The 18510-nt window shown below is 38.6% G+C and overlaps 1 protein-coding gene across 1 annotated transcript in view; it reads left to right on the plus strand.

The window, feature by feature from the left end:
• The window catches only part of Wwox (WW domain-containing oxidoreductase), a 30404-nt gene that overhangs the window by 10858 nt on the left and 1036 nt on the right, over positions 1 to 18510 (plus strand). The window contains exons 3-6 of the mRNA XM_083124671.1: positions 3115 to 3351; positions 4354 to 4549; positions 9211 to 9396; positions 13963 to 14224. Coding sequence (XP_082980797.1) covers positions 3115 to 3351; positions 4354 to 4549; positions 9211 to 9396; positions 13963 to 14224 — 881 coding nt within the window. The remainder of the gene's footprint in view (positions 1 to 3114; positions 3352 to 4353; positions 4550 to 9210; positions 9397 to 13962; positions 14225 to 18510) is intronic.

Raw genomic sequence — 18510 nt, forward strand, 5'->3', positions numbered from 1 at the left:
ATTTCATATTAAGTCTCATAGAAAAAAATTGTTTTAATAGGGTGCAAATAATTTTACGGGGCGCCATGGCATTCTCTTTAACATTTTTCTTTCATATAGATCGTTTGGCTCCCATGGCCAACTCCCGCTGCCCCATAGCTATCTATGGCTCTGAACTTGGACTAGAAGAATAGCAGACATTGCGAGCGGAGCGAAAAATAAAATTTTATGAAATGTACTTTTACTAGTATAAAATTTGTAATCGAAGGGGGGAAGGCAATTGCCCCTCTGTGCCCCTTGCAAGTGCTCTTGGCCGTCTGGAAGAAAAATGCAAGGAACACGTGAAAACTAATTCCATCATGAGTATCCAATTGTCCTGCTATTCTTAGATTCTCCTAGTCTTGTTTTTTTTACTTCAATGTTTGCTTCCCCTAGAATGGACTTCCGTCCAAGTTCGGGGGCAAGACAATGCCCCCAGCCCCCCTGTGGTTGCAGCACTGTTTATGAGTGTCTCTTCATCAATTCCACGTCATCACTCATTGTTGCGATTAGCTAGATGTGGCAGAAACGCTAAGTAACAAAAATCAAATATCCATTCCCTCTCTGTACCACATGAATCATCATTACCAAAAGGTAGACTTGGGAAACAAAAATTTAAGCAGTTCCAAGTAACACATCCAAGATAAACATCCGAACACATTAGGCACCTTTAATACAAGACTACCGTACTCAAAATGTCACAACTCTTCTAGATACTGAAAAATGCTAAATAATTTCCCGAAGTCTGAATCTGGAAGGGAACCCCCCCCCCATTCCTGATACGACATTATATGGAATCCCATACACCCTAATAAATCACAAAATCAATAAGTGTCTTTGTTATGTTGCTAGAACACATGATATAATTGTAAAGATTAGTGAAAATTCCAGGTAGGAATGTGTTCCGTATTTTTCACAGGGGGGGGCAAAGCAGGCTCTCAGGGGGGGCAGTTGCCTCCCGTGCCCCTCTTCTAGCTACGGGTCTGCTTGCACAGACCCAGAGGTGGGAAGGTAAAAGCATGGCCAGAGCCCTGCTTAAACTATGTGAAGTAAGTCCACGAGACTTAAGCTGCAAGCATATGCAAGGGGTAAACTTGAACAATCGTGGCTTCAGACTTTGAAAACATCTAATCCTTTCATAGAACATCCAGTAAGCAACAAAAACATAAAATGGAAAAAATCTTTGCAAGCACCACTTGCCATTTTCCCGTGAGCACATCTACTGCCACATACATAATGAAACTACTTTAACAAATGAAAGTCTCATTTTTTAAATCTTCATTTCAATAAGCTGTGTATTCTCAATCATGCAGTATTTGTTTTGGCAGATGTTTACTGCAACTTGTTTGGGCTAAATTTCCCATACTATCCTTTCCCATAGACATCAAATTGATTATGCTCGATTGAAATGTAAGATTTGCATAAATGGAACATTTTCAAAACCTATGTTGGTGTAGGATTTCTGAATTGGTTGTAAATGAGAAGAACATGCCGATGGTTCACCCATAGTATACTTTTTAATTTTTGCATGGTTTCCCACATAGCTGCATCTTTTAATTCAGACTTTTTGCTGTCAACCCAGAGTCATGAGCATAATTGCAGACTACTTGAAAAGGAGTGTCAGATTTTGGTCTGAAAAGGTTTAGCTTCCAAAGGGCTGTTGATTTTATTGAAGGTTTATTTGTATTTTATTGAAATTTTTATTTTTTTTATAGAATATAGTGTAAGTTTAACACTTCAGTGGATGTGCATTTGCCAAGTCAATGATCAGTGGAATTGAGAGACACATCAGCCCTGTTCTCGTGTGGTTTACAGATATGGTACAATTCCAACAAACACAGTTGGCATTGAGGAATCTGAGAACCCATATCTTAGTGGTAATGTTGTTGCCTTTTAATCAAGGCATCCTATTCTCCATCCACTGCAAGAATGAAGTTAATGTAAACAAAACTACATGACTTCCTAGAAAATAGTTCCTTTCCTATGTGTTAGCTGTACAGCTACATGCGCCGTGGAAAATTGTACAAGAGCTAACATTGATAATAAAAAATGTAGGGTAGGTTCACAATATGTATTGATGGCTGTGCAGTTCAGATACATTGTGATTATTGATACACCAAGTGACGTCTCACTTAACGTGCCATGGCGTGTGTCTACTCAAGATGACCTCCATTGGCGTAACTTTCTCTCTTCCGGCTGCAACTGTTGCACACCTTGCAATTTGCATGAGTGTAACTGTAACACAGCGAACTGCAAGTAATGTGCAGTGTTCCTGCATGACGATGGAAGAAATGCTGCAGAATTGGCTGGAGAGCCACATAGACTTGTTGAACATTTTTGGGCATACATACTGTCATCTGGGCCCCCTTATGTTATCTATCTGTGACCAAACCTGCTTGATGCTACCATTTCACCCACCTGGAAATCCTGTCTGGAATTGGGCAATGGTGATCCTTTCCACAGCTCATGCAGGCCTCAACAGCCTTAATGGACCTGCACAGGCCAGTGACTCGTAGCAAACATAGTGACCCTTGTGTTTCACTTGGACATAACAGGTGGTGCCACCGTACTTTTCTTTCCGCAGGGTTTTTGTATTATTTCCCATTGCCCACCCCCATATAAGTTCCCACAACTTCACTATAGCAGCTGTCTTTAGTGATATTGTTTTATCCTATACACTATATTCACATGTACAAGATTCCTGCACAACTGCATGTGTGTTTTCTTATGTTGACTTTGGACAGAGAATAGGTTCTATTCCGTGTGGAGGCATGTAGCACAGTGACTAGTACCGATTAGCCTATCTGAGCATAAAGTGGACTTTGTTTGCCAAATCTGTCTGCTGTTGGTGTGTGTGCAAATCTTCAGTGTGCCACTGTGGTGAAGGCAGACAGATCGATGTGTAAGTTCTGGCAAGAAAGATTGAAAAGCACTAGCTATTTCTACCCTCTAAGTTACTAAGTCATATGGCATTATTCGTGATAGATATATTTTCAGACACATTGTAGAATGTTATGAGAGTATTATTATAAAGTAGGAAATAGCACTATGCAGTTTTAAGTATCTGACTAGATTTTTCTCTGCTTGTAATTCCAGAACTGCCTTATGGTTGGGAGAAGAAGATCAGCGAGGATGGAAAGGTGTTCTTTGTGGACCACATCAGTCAGAAAACAACATACACAGATCCTCGTCTGGCCTTTGCCATCGAAGAAAAGGAACATCCAAATGACATTCGCCAGCGCTTTGATGCATCAAGCACAGCCCTCCAAGTTTTGCATGGCAGGGACCTAAGTGGGAAGGTTGCAATTGTCACTGGAGCGAATTGTGGTATAGGTGAGTAATGTTTCATGCACTACTGTTAGCTTTCTGATGTACCTTCCTACAGATCTCAAACCTGGGTTAGGTCATGGCACAGAGAAGTTTTTCTGCATGCCATGATAAACCATTTTAGGCATTAGAGAGATTAAAATTATTACCCACACCAATACAATACTGAGAATTTACCAATGTGATCCAAAACTGTATATGGGTACTTCAGAACAATCAGATATATTAAATACTCAGCTGTTACAAATGATAGAAGTCAACTTAAGTAAATATGGTTCATGAAGGAATGAGATGAATCACATTCAGTGTTTTTATGAACTTTTGTAATTTAGTACAGGAAAGTATTTTTCGATATGCGGCTTGGCATCTTGTGTCGTGATGATCCGTGAAGGTTCCAATCGTGATTGCATCTCAGTCAAAACAACAACAATCTAATCTTTAAATTGTGTACATAAAACTCACTGACTTGTACCTCGACTTTCCCTAGGAGGTAGAGAAAGTTCATTCAGATGCCTAATTCTGCATTGAAACTTGCAATGCGAAATTAAAAATTAAGGCATATCATACTTAAGCGTTTTATACATCTTCAATGTAGAGGGGGTTTTTAATAACTTTCACCAGTTTCTGAGGAAAAGCAGGACTGTGAAACTGAACAATATCCCTGATTCTTGCCAGTAGTTTTGTTTAAACTACCTTCACCCTCAGCATCTGTTATAGGTTTAAAAAGACTTCTGTGTGTCTCTAAAATGTGATTTTTTTTTTAATGAAACAATTATTGTACACATGCTTGGAAACACAATTTTAGAAATATTCCACTGCCAAGATTAGTTTTGACAGTACAGAGTAATATTATTGATATAAAATATTTTGGCTCGAAACAATTGTAGTTTCAAGGTTAAGTATTTTAGTTTTGATGTTTGGAGATCAGTTTTATTAGGTATATATTTAATAACATTATGTTGTTAGGAAATTCTTTGTACCTTTATCATATTGTTGCCATTTTTGTAGGCTTTGAAACTGCCAGAGCTTTAGCCTTTCATGGATGCACTGTTATATTTGCCTGCCGTAACTTGGAGAAGGCAGATGCTGCGATTGAGAACATCAAGAAGGAACGGCCAAACTCATCCTGCGAGAGCATGGAACTGGACCTGGAGTCTCTTCAGTGCACCAAGAACTTTGCAACTAACTTCAAACTGCAACACAAGTAAGTGGATTTAATATGATGAAAGAAATATTGAATATCATAATACAAATTATGTAACTTTATGTAGCCAGTTTGGTCTCAATACTTTGAAAGATAAGAGTTTTTAATGATGTGATATTTTTACGTAAATTAGTAAGACAAGATAGGCTATGCTCTGAGATGTTAGAGAAAATAAACATCCATTTAATGTATTTTACAGCAGTGAATAGATAATCTTCCTTCACACCATTCTCAAGGTTAAGCGTACACAAAATCTCTCCAATAGTAAGAGTTTCAGGAATTGTTTAATGAGTTATTCTTAGTACCAGTAGTGGCTTCTGCCTATTCACACATTCGCACATGCATCCCCAAATAAATCTGTAATGCAATTAATTTTTATTATACTTATTCACTAAATACTATCTCCTTCAAACAAAACATCAAACGTTCCCATGCCCAATCGGCAACCAATCTTCGTGTTACGAGCACCTGCAGTTTGTTCGTTTTGCAGAAGTGGCAGTGCGCTCAGATGCCGCTGTTTGCAGCACGCAAGCACCTGTTTCTTGCAGTATTATGGGCTTGACGAGCACCACCAGTGCTGTGTTCACGCAGTGTTGCAATCCCATTCCATTCGCGATCGTGTGGCGGAGTGGAGACAGCCCACACATCATCGTAATTTTTTTTATTTTTTTTATATATAGGGAACATTTCTATGGTATCTTCGCCCACACTGTTCCGAGCAAGAAAGAAGGGGAGGAAGGAAGAGGAAACTTGAGAGCAAAACGCTTGTTTTAAAAATGTGTTGCATTCCTTTTGCTTAGTGCAGCAGCTTGGTCAAAATAAACTGTCCTCATGGTACTGTAGTCGATCAACGCGGGCGGGGGGATCGTTGCAGTCAGCTGTTTTGATTGAGTCCTGTTGATGTGTTGCAAAAATTGTTATACTGTCAAAAGCTCGTTCCTGTTTCAGTGCAAAGTGTTTGATTTCATGATGAAAGGGAAAACTCTACACAGCGAAAGCATATATGTAATATTTTACATTGTTGATTATTTGAGGAAAGTTAACTACAAAGCATGCAGCAACTGCAGTAATGATACGGATACTGCGGAATGGGGAAAACATCTGAAATACGAAGCAGGGCAGTGTGGACTGAGTGAGTTGAGTACTGTTATTTTCTTTCATATTTATTATTTTCTTGATTTTGTTATTTTGGTCAGTCAGTCATTAGAAAGAAACAACTGCTAGATAGATTACAACTGATTTTCTGCATGTTGTCTTTGGATCGGATACCTTGTTTGCAGTAGTGGCTTCAGATAAACTTTTCACCCGGGAGAGGTGTTGCCCTCTCTTTTCCACCCTGGTGCTCCTACTTTTCACCTTGCTCCAATGTAAATCATGGTCATGTTATATATTTACAGTTTTGATGACAAAAGATAATAGTCTTATTTTAAAAATGCTTTGAGTGTTATTGTTAAAGAACATGTTTATTGTATGTGGTTATTTAATACCTGTATAATGACATCAAAGTAACAGTTATCTCTTAGCTTAAATTCCTTCATGATTTTGCAATATGCTTATTAAGTTATTCAGCAGTAACTTCAATTAATTCTTGATAACAATAAATTCAACTCTTTCTAAAAACAATTAGCCACACACCCGGTGGAGGCACATAGTGGTTCGGATCACACTTTAAACTGTAGGTCGTGTCTGCTTTTCTATGCATATGGTAGATCTAAAAAATATACTCAAACAAATATATAGCCAAGGCTGAAGTGCACACCCATAGAGCCAGACCACCAGCCGCCACTGCTTAGTACATGATTTGGATATATTTTTCAATTCATGTAGTGTTATTAGGTGCAAAATTCGGTGAAACTTTCTATTTTATTGGATTTGACTGTAAATAAGTTTTATGTATTTACAATGTGTTGTTACACCATTATTTTAAATTTTAACCCCTTAAGAGGGGAACCCGAGTTGTGATCTGGCATTTGAATTTGGCTGCTTTTTGTGCATTTCAGATCCAGTCAATGTTCCCGTAGCAGGGAATTATTTTCTTTAAATGTATATGCAGTAGTACATACGGTAAATGCTCGGTATATCGGAGACACATTAAAATCGGATATTTTCTGTTTTGCATGGTTCGTACTTACCAATTGTGTATTGCGGAACATAGCTCAAGGTGCCATTATTCTTTTTACATAAAAAGAAACACAAATTTTCACATACAGGGTACTTCTTTTGATTCATTTCTTTGCTTTCGTAACACAATATGGCGGGCTGAGGTTGACTACCGTAGTGGGTATGCAGTGTTTCCAACCTTCTTCACCGAAAAATACCTACTATCGTGTTCGTCATGCGCAAATTGTACATTATGCATGGGTAGCTGACGGATAGCCCCATGAACCATTCACGGATAGCCCCACGAACCATTTCCGATAAGGTTAGATTAAGTTTGGTTAGGTCAAGCAAGCATAGTTAAAAAAAAAAAAGGGGTTGGAAACACAGGGGGTTACGTCATCACATCTGCTTCACGTCGGGAAAGCAATGGCAATTGTGCATTGGTAAGATATTTCTCTTGCAAAATACATGATTTCCCGGTCAAATAGATTCTATGATGGAAGAAAATACCTCGACGAACATTTGAAACCTTTGAGAAACTCATTTCCGTAAGAAGTTTCTTCTGTAAAATTGAAGAAATGTGTCTCCGATATCCTGAACTTTTACCGTACATACATAGATACATTTTGTTTTGTACAGTTTGCTTGAATGTTTGTGTGTTCATTCACCTTTCTCTCATTTACAAGATATGTAATGTTATAATGTTATCCAGAGCCATGTTCCCTCTGGCAGCTCGCTGAACTGGGGTCTAAGATTCAACATACGATTTACTTTAAATTATGTGTATAGTAGTTTCAATTTCCATTTAGGTTTAAGTTACACACACACACACACACACACACTCACACTCACACTCTCTCTCTCTCTCTCTCTCTCTCTCTCTCTCTCTCTCTCCCTCCCTCCCTCTCCCTCCCTCCCTCCCTCCCTCCCTCCCTCTCTCTCTCTCTCTCTCTCTCTCTCTCCTCCCTCCCTCTCCCTCCCTCCCTTCCCCCTTGACAATGTAGTGAGACAGAGAAATTACAGGACACACAAACAGAAAAAACTTCAAATATTGTTCAACGTTTTAAATAATACCATGGAAAATACATTTTCATTAAGGAATATATGTATATATTTATTCTTTTAACTTATTATTTGACATAACAGAACTTTTATTGAATATTGTTCAAAGTTTTCATATTACATATTGGAATATATGTATATATTTATTCCTTTGAGTTATTATTTTACAAATTGCCACAACAGAAAGAATTTTTTTATTTATGTACATGTTTATTCCTTTAACTTATTATTTTAATTAAAAATTGTTATTGTGAACATACTAATTTCCAAATTTTCAAGGAATATATATCAGCATTTAGTAGTCAGTTTCTAGAAAAGAACGACACACTTGTTATCTTTTAAGTAATAGTATCTAAAACAGTTTCAGTTTGAAACTTCTCAAAACAAGGCACAACACAGAAGCCAACATCACACTCCTTGCAGTAAATCCTGGTCTCCGTTCTGACTTTCTTGCCTCTTTCATATCTTGCCATACAACATATTTTGCACTGTCTTGTTGGCAGCTTTTTTTTTGTTGTTGGAGGAAGGTATTTTGGAAAATGTCTTCCAGTTAGACGAGATTGTTTTGACGTCAAGACTGGTCTTCCACTTCTGACATATGGATGTTCAGTCTTTGGTGAATACTTCTGAATCAATCTTTCCACATGTCATAGTTGAAACTGCAACCTGTTCATAGTACCACCTAATTTGCTGTACAGCACGTAAGAATTCAAAACAACAATGTCCATGAAATGTCTGAACTGTTTCATCTTCATGCTCCTTCGGAATCACTAATTTCAAATTCCGAACTTTCATCACAACTGGAATTCTCAAGAAGTCTAATTTCGTCTGTGCTTTGCATTTGCTCACGCACTCGAGCAATTCCCGTTCAGTTAATAATACCATGCTGCCATCTACAAAAACAACTGTGCATCAGATTCCTCATAGTATACACAACAATAGCCAAGAACAATTTGCGTTACCCGATCTGAAGTTGGAATAAACTTTCCTGCCTGAACCTAGCTCGGGTAACCTGCTTGTAACTCAATTTATAAAATCGAAACACCCACTTAAGGGGTTAGCATTATATTGTATTATGAACAAGTAAATGAAATAAATAAAATGGTAAGATTTTACAGATTGTCAGTCCACCTAGAGAGTATGTACAAAGCACATTAAAGTGAACCAAGTCTCTGGCATTTCTAAACCTAAAAGTAGGGTCACTTGAAAAAAGAATTGACTACATTTTTTAACTTGAGCATTGACAATTTAGCTCTTATTCGCTGCCAAATAATACTGTCAGAAGCATATTATTTTAAGGATTTGTATCTTTGCTCTGTTGTTTGTGTTTTCATCCTGAATTTAATACTTGTAAGATTCTTTACTAACTGTAAATGACAGATTACAGCTTTAGCTGGTGGTGGTGTGGGGAACACTGTGAACTTGAATCTTTTTGATCAGATAACTGATATTGTTTTTATTATTTGATCTATAACACTATTGTTTCTCTTAATTTGCAGTGCACTAGATATGTTGATACTAAATGCAGGCGTGTTCGGTTTATCATATGGCCAAACTCTAGATGGCTACGAAATCACATTCCAAGTCAATCATTTGAGTCAGTTCTATTTGACACTTCTGCTGAAGCCTGTACTTGAAAAGTCATCGGCACCAAGAATTGTTGTTGTATCTTCTGAATCGCATAGGTAAGGTGTTTTCTCAAATATTTTATTAATGCAATAAGAATAATCACAATTTGAAGTAGTTTATCGTACAACACTGTCTTGCATGGTCTGTAGAAGATAGCTTGTTTTGTATGAAACTACTCAAATTCAAATAAAACTAGAACCACATAGCATCGACTAAAGCCAGTCTCGCACCTCAGTTAGGTACATCCTCACTTCGCCATCGACTTCTAGCTTCGTTACTTAATGATCGTGTGAGAGCTTTCTCTTATTCAGTTCCCGACAGAATTAGAAACAGTCTCTAAATCCATCTTTAATACCATAGAACTACCAATCAGAATTGAGGAGCACACTGGCAGCTGAAGTAGGAAACATAACAAATCAGAAGCAACCTCTAGGTCACGAGTGCAGTTGTAATGGCATCCGCGTGAGATGTAAGCAATGTATCACTTCACATTTTTAAAAGCCGATAACTATTCAACCGAGAGGAATATTAACGTTTTGTGTAAAACGTTATTAGGTACAAAAGAATGGCGCTGCTTAAATACATACTTTACAACGTTTACTGTACACGTATGAAAGAATACTTTAGTTGTTTCAAATGTAAACACCGTGCACTCTACATAGATGGTGTAACTCGATGTGCCTTTAATGCTGTATAGCAAAAGCTAGCCAAAAAGTTACATGAAATGCTTGCATCTAAAGCCGACCTTAATGATTGGTAGCAAATATTTTATTATATTTGTTACACCCTTCCCAACCCACCCCGATAAGGTACTCTCTCTATCTCTCTTTCTATCCCCCTTGCCCCCTTGCCCCTAACCCTCCCTCTCCCCCCTCTCTCTCTTGAACCCCCTGCCTCCCACCCTGGGGAGGAGGGAGTGGAGGGTAAGTCATGGGGGGAGGAGAGGGAGGGAGGATCCCTCCTTCTTCTCTCCCCTTCTTCTCCTCAGACCACCTCCCTCCCCCCAAATCAACCCCTCTTCCCCCTCCCCAACCCCCCTTCAGTTGCCACTCCCCTCCGGAGGGTTCATGGTGAGGGCGTGTGAGGGTGAGGGCGGAAGTAATAATAATAATTATTATTATTGTTTTAAATAAATAGTTCATATGTCTAAATTTCCTACTGAGATACTGTTATTTTACTTTCACAACAGACGTGAATACTATTTTATTGTGAAGTAAACTAAACACTGAAGAGCCACTCTCTGGTTTCTTGGCTGGCTGTAACAAATACACTGTGCTGTTTGTAGCATCGCAGTAAATTAATCTGCTGGTGTATTCATATATAAGTTATGAATTGTAATTAGTTCATGGACTTCAAAGTAAATTTCACAATAAGTATTTTTGGAGCAAAGAAGTATCAATGAAATATAAATATAATATGGTAACTTAATGTTAATGTAAACACCACAATTTTCGCACTTTAAATGTTGTGAAATTTGTGTAATTTAATTGACTAGTTTGTATTGGTGTTACATGTGCTACATTTTTCAACAGTGCCAATGTTATTCTTTTAAGAGAAAACATTATTTTCCCAAAACTTCAGCGGTTATTAGCATCTAAACTTGTGAAGTGGTATACCATGTTTGTGTAGTTGCCATTTTTAAAGATGTGATTTTAAGAATCATGTGAGACCCCTTTTGCTGCCTTTGCAAACGGAAGAGGCAAAGAATCTTATGGTAGTTTTGAGTCGGATGTGGGTAGGGAGGTGGGGCCCTACTTAACCACCGTGTGAGACTGGCTTAACACATCATTTCTGTAAACTGCAGGTGATGAGTTTGTTTTTTTTAATTTATATACGAGGGCAATTTTTCTTGTAGTGGCAACATGTACGAGAAAGAAACATGAAAGAAGATGCATACCTGGAATCATTTACAATCCTTCAATGTAATCTCCTGCTGCTGCGTAAACAAGTTTCCAAACATCTGGCAGTCGTTGGATGCAATTGATAGCTCCCTTTCGTGCCAGTGTGTGCAGAGACCACCCTGTGGCCGAAATGATGCTTGAGATGTCTGGAAAGCATTTCCCCCTCGGCGGTTCCTTCATCTTGGGAAACAAATCAAAGTCGCAGTGACTCATGTCAGGAGAATAAGGTGGGTGCTTCAACACCTCCTAACCCCATTATTGCAGTACGTTCTGCACCAATTGTGCTGTATGACATCTTGCGTTATCGTGGAGATGATGGGTCCTGATTGCAGGAGATGTGGTCGTTTGCACCTAACAGTAAACGGTCACTTACAGTGAAACAAGTTGGCCGTAATGCATGTAAATTTGGAAAGTACTCATCTTAACTAAGGTACAGGTGAAGTATTAGGGGCAATGGTTTGGAGGTTAAGGAGATAAGGGGTCTCAAAGTAAAAGATCCTAAAATATGTCTCCAACTGACGCTAAAGCACTAGTGTTTCACTCCAAACATAGAGTGATGAGATTTTTAGAGGAAATGAATGTCCAACTACTGAACACACCCAAATAATAACACATTTTGTTATAAAATTTGAAAGTAATTTGTTATTTCGAAGCAGAAAACATGGTAATTGGATTCAAAGAGTGATACAATCAATGTGAAGTTCAGAAAACAGTGCGTGGCTCATACAAATGCCCTTTGTATGGCCAGAAGTGTACGTCCAGTGGCTAAATCCATATGGTCCTAATAATAACCCTTTATGCCCATGTAACTAGGGACCCCACAGAGGCGAACTTCAGCTCTGACAAATTAGGACACAAGTCGTAGGATGCCTGGAAGGCAACGATTCCAGACTTTAGCACACCGATCAAATCTGTGCATATAAGGACTCTCTCAAACCATGAGCATCAGCAAAGTCCAGGGCCTTTAGGACTGCATAATGTCCTGTTGTGTATACCAAACACACAGGATGTAAAGCATAGCTGTAACTTTCAGAGTCCACAACCAAGGTGCAACCGACTGATTTGACAGATATGGACCCTTCCGTATAAAACATTAAAATTGGTGTACTGAGATCGAAGCTCTAAAAACTAAATGCCAAAATGTTAGTGAATTTATATGATCAAGTTTTGAGGGATGTGAGCAATGATGTGTATGAGAAACCAGATGAACAATTTTTAAGAGATTTATGGAGCACATGAATGAGTTCTGATTAAGAAAAAATAAATTTCAAAATTGAAAGAGATGATAGAAAATTTGCAGAAGCTACATGTATCACTTATCTTCTGGTAACTCTTTACAAATATTAACAACATTGATATTGAAGATCAGTCGTTAACCCCCATTGAAACCAATGTACGTAATTACTTACCTAACTTCGGGCCCATAAAAAAAGTGCACGATTCAGTAATATATAATAATATAACACCATGGTGCAACAGCCCGTGAGAGCCAGTACCTACATACCGACTGCCAGCTTCACCCACCGAAGGTGGGAGACAACGAACCAGTTACATGTGACGTGTGGTCATCGCGACAAACCCCCAGTCTTGTAGGTTTTTCATAACTGGGTTATGCTACTCATTTGTAGCTCCACAATTGTCTTGCAATGGTGGGTGGCCACCGGTCCCAAACACAGGCTGAAGTCTCAGGAGAAAAATTGTTCCACTTTCCTCAGAAGGCTGGAACCTGCACACATCCTGTAGCCAGAGCCCAAAGCTTGCATCTTCGACAGCATGGCCAGGATGCAGGACAATTCAGTAATATCTATGCTATATTAAGTACAGCAGTTGTTTTATTGTCTGCTGTCAAAAGTATGCTGTCTTGTATGTAATTGCTATAAGATGATTGCCAATTACATTTTTAACTAACATTCGATTTCATTGTTTTCCTAGCTGTTGAGAAAGATATGTGTGTAGTACATTGAAACGTTATACAACTACAGCCACTTAAACTCTAGAGTAACAGTTCCTATTAATGTTATTTGTAAGCTGCTTTGATACCATTGGGAATTAAACAGTTCGAACTGAAGGTGAGTGTGGCACCAGAGTAATATGAGATGGTTTTAAAATGCTGTGATGTTGCCAAATATTTCCACTAATTTTATGATGGGAAATTTCAAGTCTGCATCTCCACAAGACTTTAATTCTAATACAGGGTTTAAACTGACTGGAAAGTCGGGAAAAGTCAGTGTGTATGTCAGGATTTGAGAATGAAAATAAATTCCACTTTTTCTTTAACCAGCTTCTTGATGCAAGATATTCTATATAACTATGTTTTTATGATTCTCATTTTATTTCCGATAACGTTGAATAAGCTTTATTTTCTAGAATAGCAAGTGCAGTTAATGCCTGAAAACCTTGGTTGTTAGCATGTTTTAAGGACCGTAGAAAGATCTGCAGAAACATGTAATATCTAATTACTGAATAAACTATCTATTTCAATTCAATTGTTTGAGACATGTTATTTTTAATTGCTACTTTGTAATTGATTTGGTGTTTTAAGTCCACTTTATGCACAGCAAGGCTAATCGGGACTGGACCTACAGTTTAAAGTGGGATCCGAACCACTGTGCCAAGTGCCTCCACCGGGTATCGAACCCGGGCTACTTTGTAAGAATTAATAAAACTTTATCTCTAATATGTGCAAATATCATATTTATTTTTTTATACTTTTTTCTTTAGGTTTTCCAACATAACAAAGGAGAATTTAGTTGAGAGTCTTTTATCTCCTGTAACCCCTAGTCGTTACTCTAATATGATGGCGTACAACAACTCAAAGCTGTGCAATGTTCTGTTCGCTAAAGAATTGACAAAGAGGTGGAGCAAGATGAGACTCACTGCCACTTCACTCCACCCAGGGAATCTGGTCAGTTCCAGCTTGAGTCGGAACTGGTGGGTGTATCGACTTCTGTTTGCTGTTGTCCGACCATTTACAAAGTCACTGGTGAGTACCATCAACAGTAATATGTTAAGGCTGAGCCAACACCCCTCTGTACAGATACCAATTCCTATGATAGATATGGTATTGTCAGAGTTAAATACTTACGTGCCATCATTTGGAACCTTTCCGAACAACTTTCAGCTGCTATATGTATCATTTGATCCATCCAAGATGCATGCAGAAATCACTATTTTTCCTCTGTTCTTATTACATGCCCACGGATGATGTTCACTATACATTTCCTGGTTCATACAAACACTACATACCACTTTGTGCTATTCTTTTGTTTGTTTTTTTACTGGATGTGAGTTGAAGCTTTCTAGAGGTGTTTGTTTACCCTTGAGACACAAGAGGAAGGCAAAACACTCCTAAGGTTGCAGCCAAAATTTTTTGCACATTTTCCTATGAATATCCCAGCTTCTGAGGGAGGGAAACAGCAAAGTGGTATCACGTGTTACAATACGGAATTCAGTGAGTCTTACCGAAACATCCAAAAGGAGTCTGCCTGCCAACTCTTGCCTATTTGCAGTTGCAGTTGTAAAATGAATGTCAGTTGCACATTGACAAATAAAGCCTGCATGAGATAGATTTGCGTTAGAATGTATAATTTAATGTAAACAAGGCAGAATCAGAATACATTGGGGAAGATCTGACAGTTTTTTTACAAATTAGTTTGCAATTGTGTTGCCCAGTCGAATTTGTTCATGTTAGTTACTATTTGAAAATAGAAAGTGCAACATCTGCATGTCCATACGTTATATATGGCTCGCACAAGATTGAGAATGTTCGAGAACTAATTTAAATTTCTTTAAGACAACAAAATTAATCCTTGTATAAACGATTTTGGCTTTGAAAAAGTATATTAGAAAGGTATGTTATTTGCAACTGTAACTATTTTATGTAAATATTGTAAACATCTATTTTACATGTCGTAATTATGTAATTCTATAGAAACCTGTAAATATCCACAAAGTTTCCTTGGTTTTTTGTAAATAACCGTGTAGTATAAAAGGAAGCCGATTTTCTGTATATTTCGGCTATCTTACCCGATTGCCAGTGTCACAAGTTTACCTTGTAGGGGAGAACTGCTCGCTCTTCGGAGGCTGCAATTTGCTTGGGTTAGTTTCTCAAACCTGCTGCTTCAGCTCTAGTTGCTTGCGATACCGAAAACCTTTTCATTGCTAAAAACTAAGGAAAGGTTTTAAAATCCTACACCAGTGACCAGGTTAGTGTCTGTAACATAGTTACCGTAAGAGTTATCTGAGAAGTTTGATCCTGGGTAACATAGTAATCAACCTAGACCCTAGAAGATCGAGAGGGTGCGTGTCACAATGCAGTGAGTAGTACCTCCTCTGCTCAGGTGTCCTACATTTGTGGGGCTCCGCTGACTTAGATAAGCAAAAATCATGAGGTCACTCAGAATGGCAAGTATTTAATCATCGTTGTTTGGACTGTCAATCCCACATGCATGGATTTGATTCTTTGAGTACTTCTTTCACATGATTGACTCGAATGCAAGAGGTGACAGGCTCATGGAGAATACAAAGCAAAAATGAAAGGTGTCAAAATGGACATCCAGGAGAAATTCAAGCATTCCATGTGCATCGTTGTTGACAAGCTTCATCATGGTGGGAATGGTGCTTCGAAGGATGGCAGCAAGGATTCTGTAAAGTCCTTCATTCAATGATGCAGGGTAATTTTGTAAAAAAATATTGTCAGGTCACCCTTTCAACATGTACAGTTTTGGTTAATATGCATTGGAAACTGAAACTTCTTGTAACAGATTTTTTTTTATTTATTTCCCTCCAACAGAGGGGAAAATCTCCAATTACACGAAAGCTTATCTTGGTATTATAAACCTGCTAGTGTACTACTTGGTGCAAAGTTCAGCTGTCATAGCAGCTGTTCCTCCAGTCAGCTGTCTGCTCAAGAAGCAAGAAACAAAGACATCAAAGCTATCAGAGAGTGACATTCCCATAAGAGCTCCTAAATTTCTACCAAAAAGGACATTATCCTTCATCTATTTGTCTAATCCACTAATATCAAACTTTCAGCCTTTGCCTGATTAGAAATCATGTACACTATTACAAGACATTGTTCGCCTGCTTGACATAATGGATTGTCAGATGAAACCCAACAATCGGAAAGTACTGAATATACTTCTACTAGTGAATGTTAAGTCTTATGCTTTGCATAATTTCAACGCAGGTAAAAACAGCAGAAGCAAAAAATCAGGTGAAACAGGACTGGCTCAATAGCTCAATTGGTAAAGCAATGGCACCGTATGCCAAATCCCAGGGTTCAAGTTGAGCCTGCATTTGTTGCTGAAATTTCTGTCTAACTGAAGCTTAAGGTTTAACTTGTTCAGTATGCAAGTACAGAGCACTTTAAAATGTACGTATTTAGTAGAGTAGTCATGTTAGTAAGCACAAGATTTAACTGATTTTATGTAACATTTGAAAGTTCAGTTCTCTCAGTACATGAGCACAAATAATTGTTTGTAAGTAAGTAACTCTCATGTAAGTAATCACAGAATTTCACTCATTTTATGTTTTTTATGTATTATATTCTGTTATAATCAGTGTAAAGTATCTTTATTTACCCAACAAATTTTTAAACCCATTTTCAGCATTCTGACCCACTGTGCATCTCCCTGAATGCTTTCATGTCAATATACACTCATGTCCATAAGTTAAGGGATTTACGAGATCCACTAGAAAACATTGGGTCACTGTGATAATTTATGCAATAAAACATGCCATGGCAACACTGAAACATGCGACACAGCAATACTGATATAAGGTATACAGGAAAATTTGAAAATGATAGTGGGCAGCACATACTTGGTGCAGCCTCTCTCTGCCAATGGCATACATTTCACAGTGGACTGTGCCAGAACCATTCTATATGTGGTGTAGTGACCCCAAACTGCAATACAGGTTGCACAACGGCTCCCCATACTGTGAAACTGGCCGTCCAGCATGTCCTGCGGTAACACATCCCATTGCTGGACAAGCACCCTTTGGAGGTCTACAATGGTCCATGGTGGCGGAGTTAGGGCTGCAATTCTGCTGCCTAGAGCATCCCATGCATGTTCAATCGGATTGAGGTCCAGTGAGTGAACAGGCTACTCCAGATGCATGATGTCCTCGTGCTGCAGATACTCCTCCACTAGGCACGCTCTGTGTGGTCTGGGATTATCATCCATCAGACAGAACCCAGGTCTATATATATGCACCATGAGCTGTTGCTGGATGTCATCCATATAGACCACAATCGTCATGTGGTGTCTTAGTGTGAGGAGAATGCATCTGATGGGTTTCCTTGCATACAGAGCAACCTCTTGAAGCCGACTACACAGTCTGACAGAAGATGTGTGTCCCAAAGGCTTCTACGAGGTCTCTAGCCAGTGCAGATTTTGTGCTGATTGGTCATATTCGGGCATTTAAAGCAAGATAACGATCCTGGTGGTGGCTTGTAGCATGTGGTGGATCTTGCCCACACTGCTGTTGAATGTTTCCATTTGACTGGAATTGTCTTCACAGATGATAAATAACGCTACATTCAACTCCTGACCCACCTCTCGTTGACTTCGGCCGGCCTCGAATCTGCCAATGATCCAGCCACGCATAATTTCATCCAAATGTATTCGCTGTGCCATCCTTCGACTCGATTACATAAGCCAAACACACGCATCACAGTCAGACACACTTTACTAAACCTCTTCCCACACTGACTGTTCCAGTCAAACTAATCACTCTCATTCAGAATAGGTGTGGTGTCAACCTGTCTGACACGTATGTCACATGATTGTGTTGCCAGGGCACGTTTTATTGCATCAATTATTGCTGTGGTCCAATGTTTTCTAGTGGATCTCGCAAATCCCTTAACTTATGGACATGAGTGTACACAGTAGTTTTATTTTTATTAAGTATTATGTGAAATGCTGTAGAAAGTGCCTAGTAGTGGACATTTGTATCGCAGTCCAAAGGAACTGCCAGTTGTGAGCATTTGTAGGATGATAGGTAAAGGAGGTGATTAGTTTTCTGAAGGCCCTGCACTCCAGTTAGGAGTAAAAGTAAGTCAAAGTCCATGACTGGACTGAGTCGATAGTGATGCGAGTGTATCTCTATCAGCTGATCAGTGCTATCAGTAAGTAAATAATTTATTCAGTGATACGAGTTAGTACTTTTAGGAGTTTAGGTATTTCACAGGGCCTGCAAAAATGCAGTATGACACTTTTGTGCGGTCTAATTATACCAGAAATGCAAAATTAAAAGCTTTAATTT

The sequence above is a fragment of the Lepisma saccharinum genome, chromosome 1 (assembly GCF_977018435.1).
Source record: "Lepisma saccharinum chromosome 1, izLepSacc3.1, whole genome shotgun sequence".
NCBI lineage: Eukaryota > Metazoa > Arthropoda > Insecta > Zygentoma > Lepismatidae > Lepisma > Lepisma saccharinum.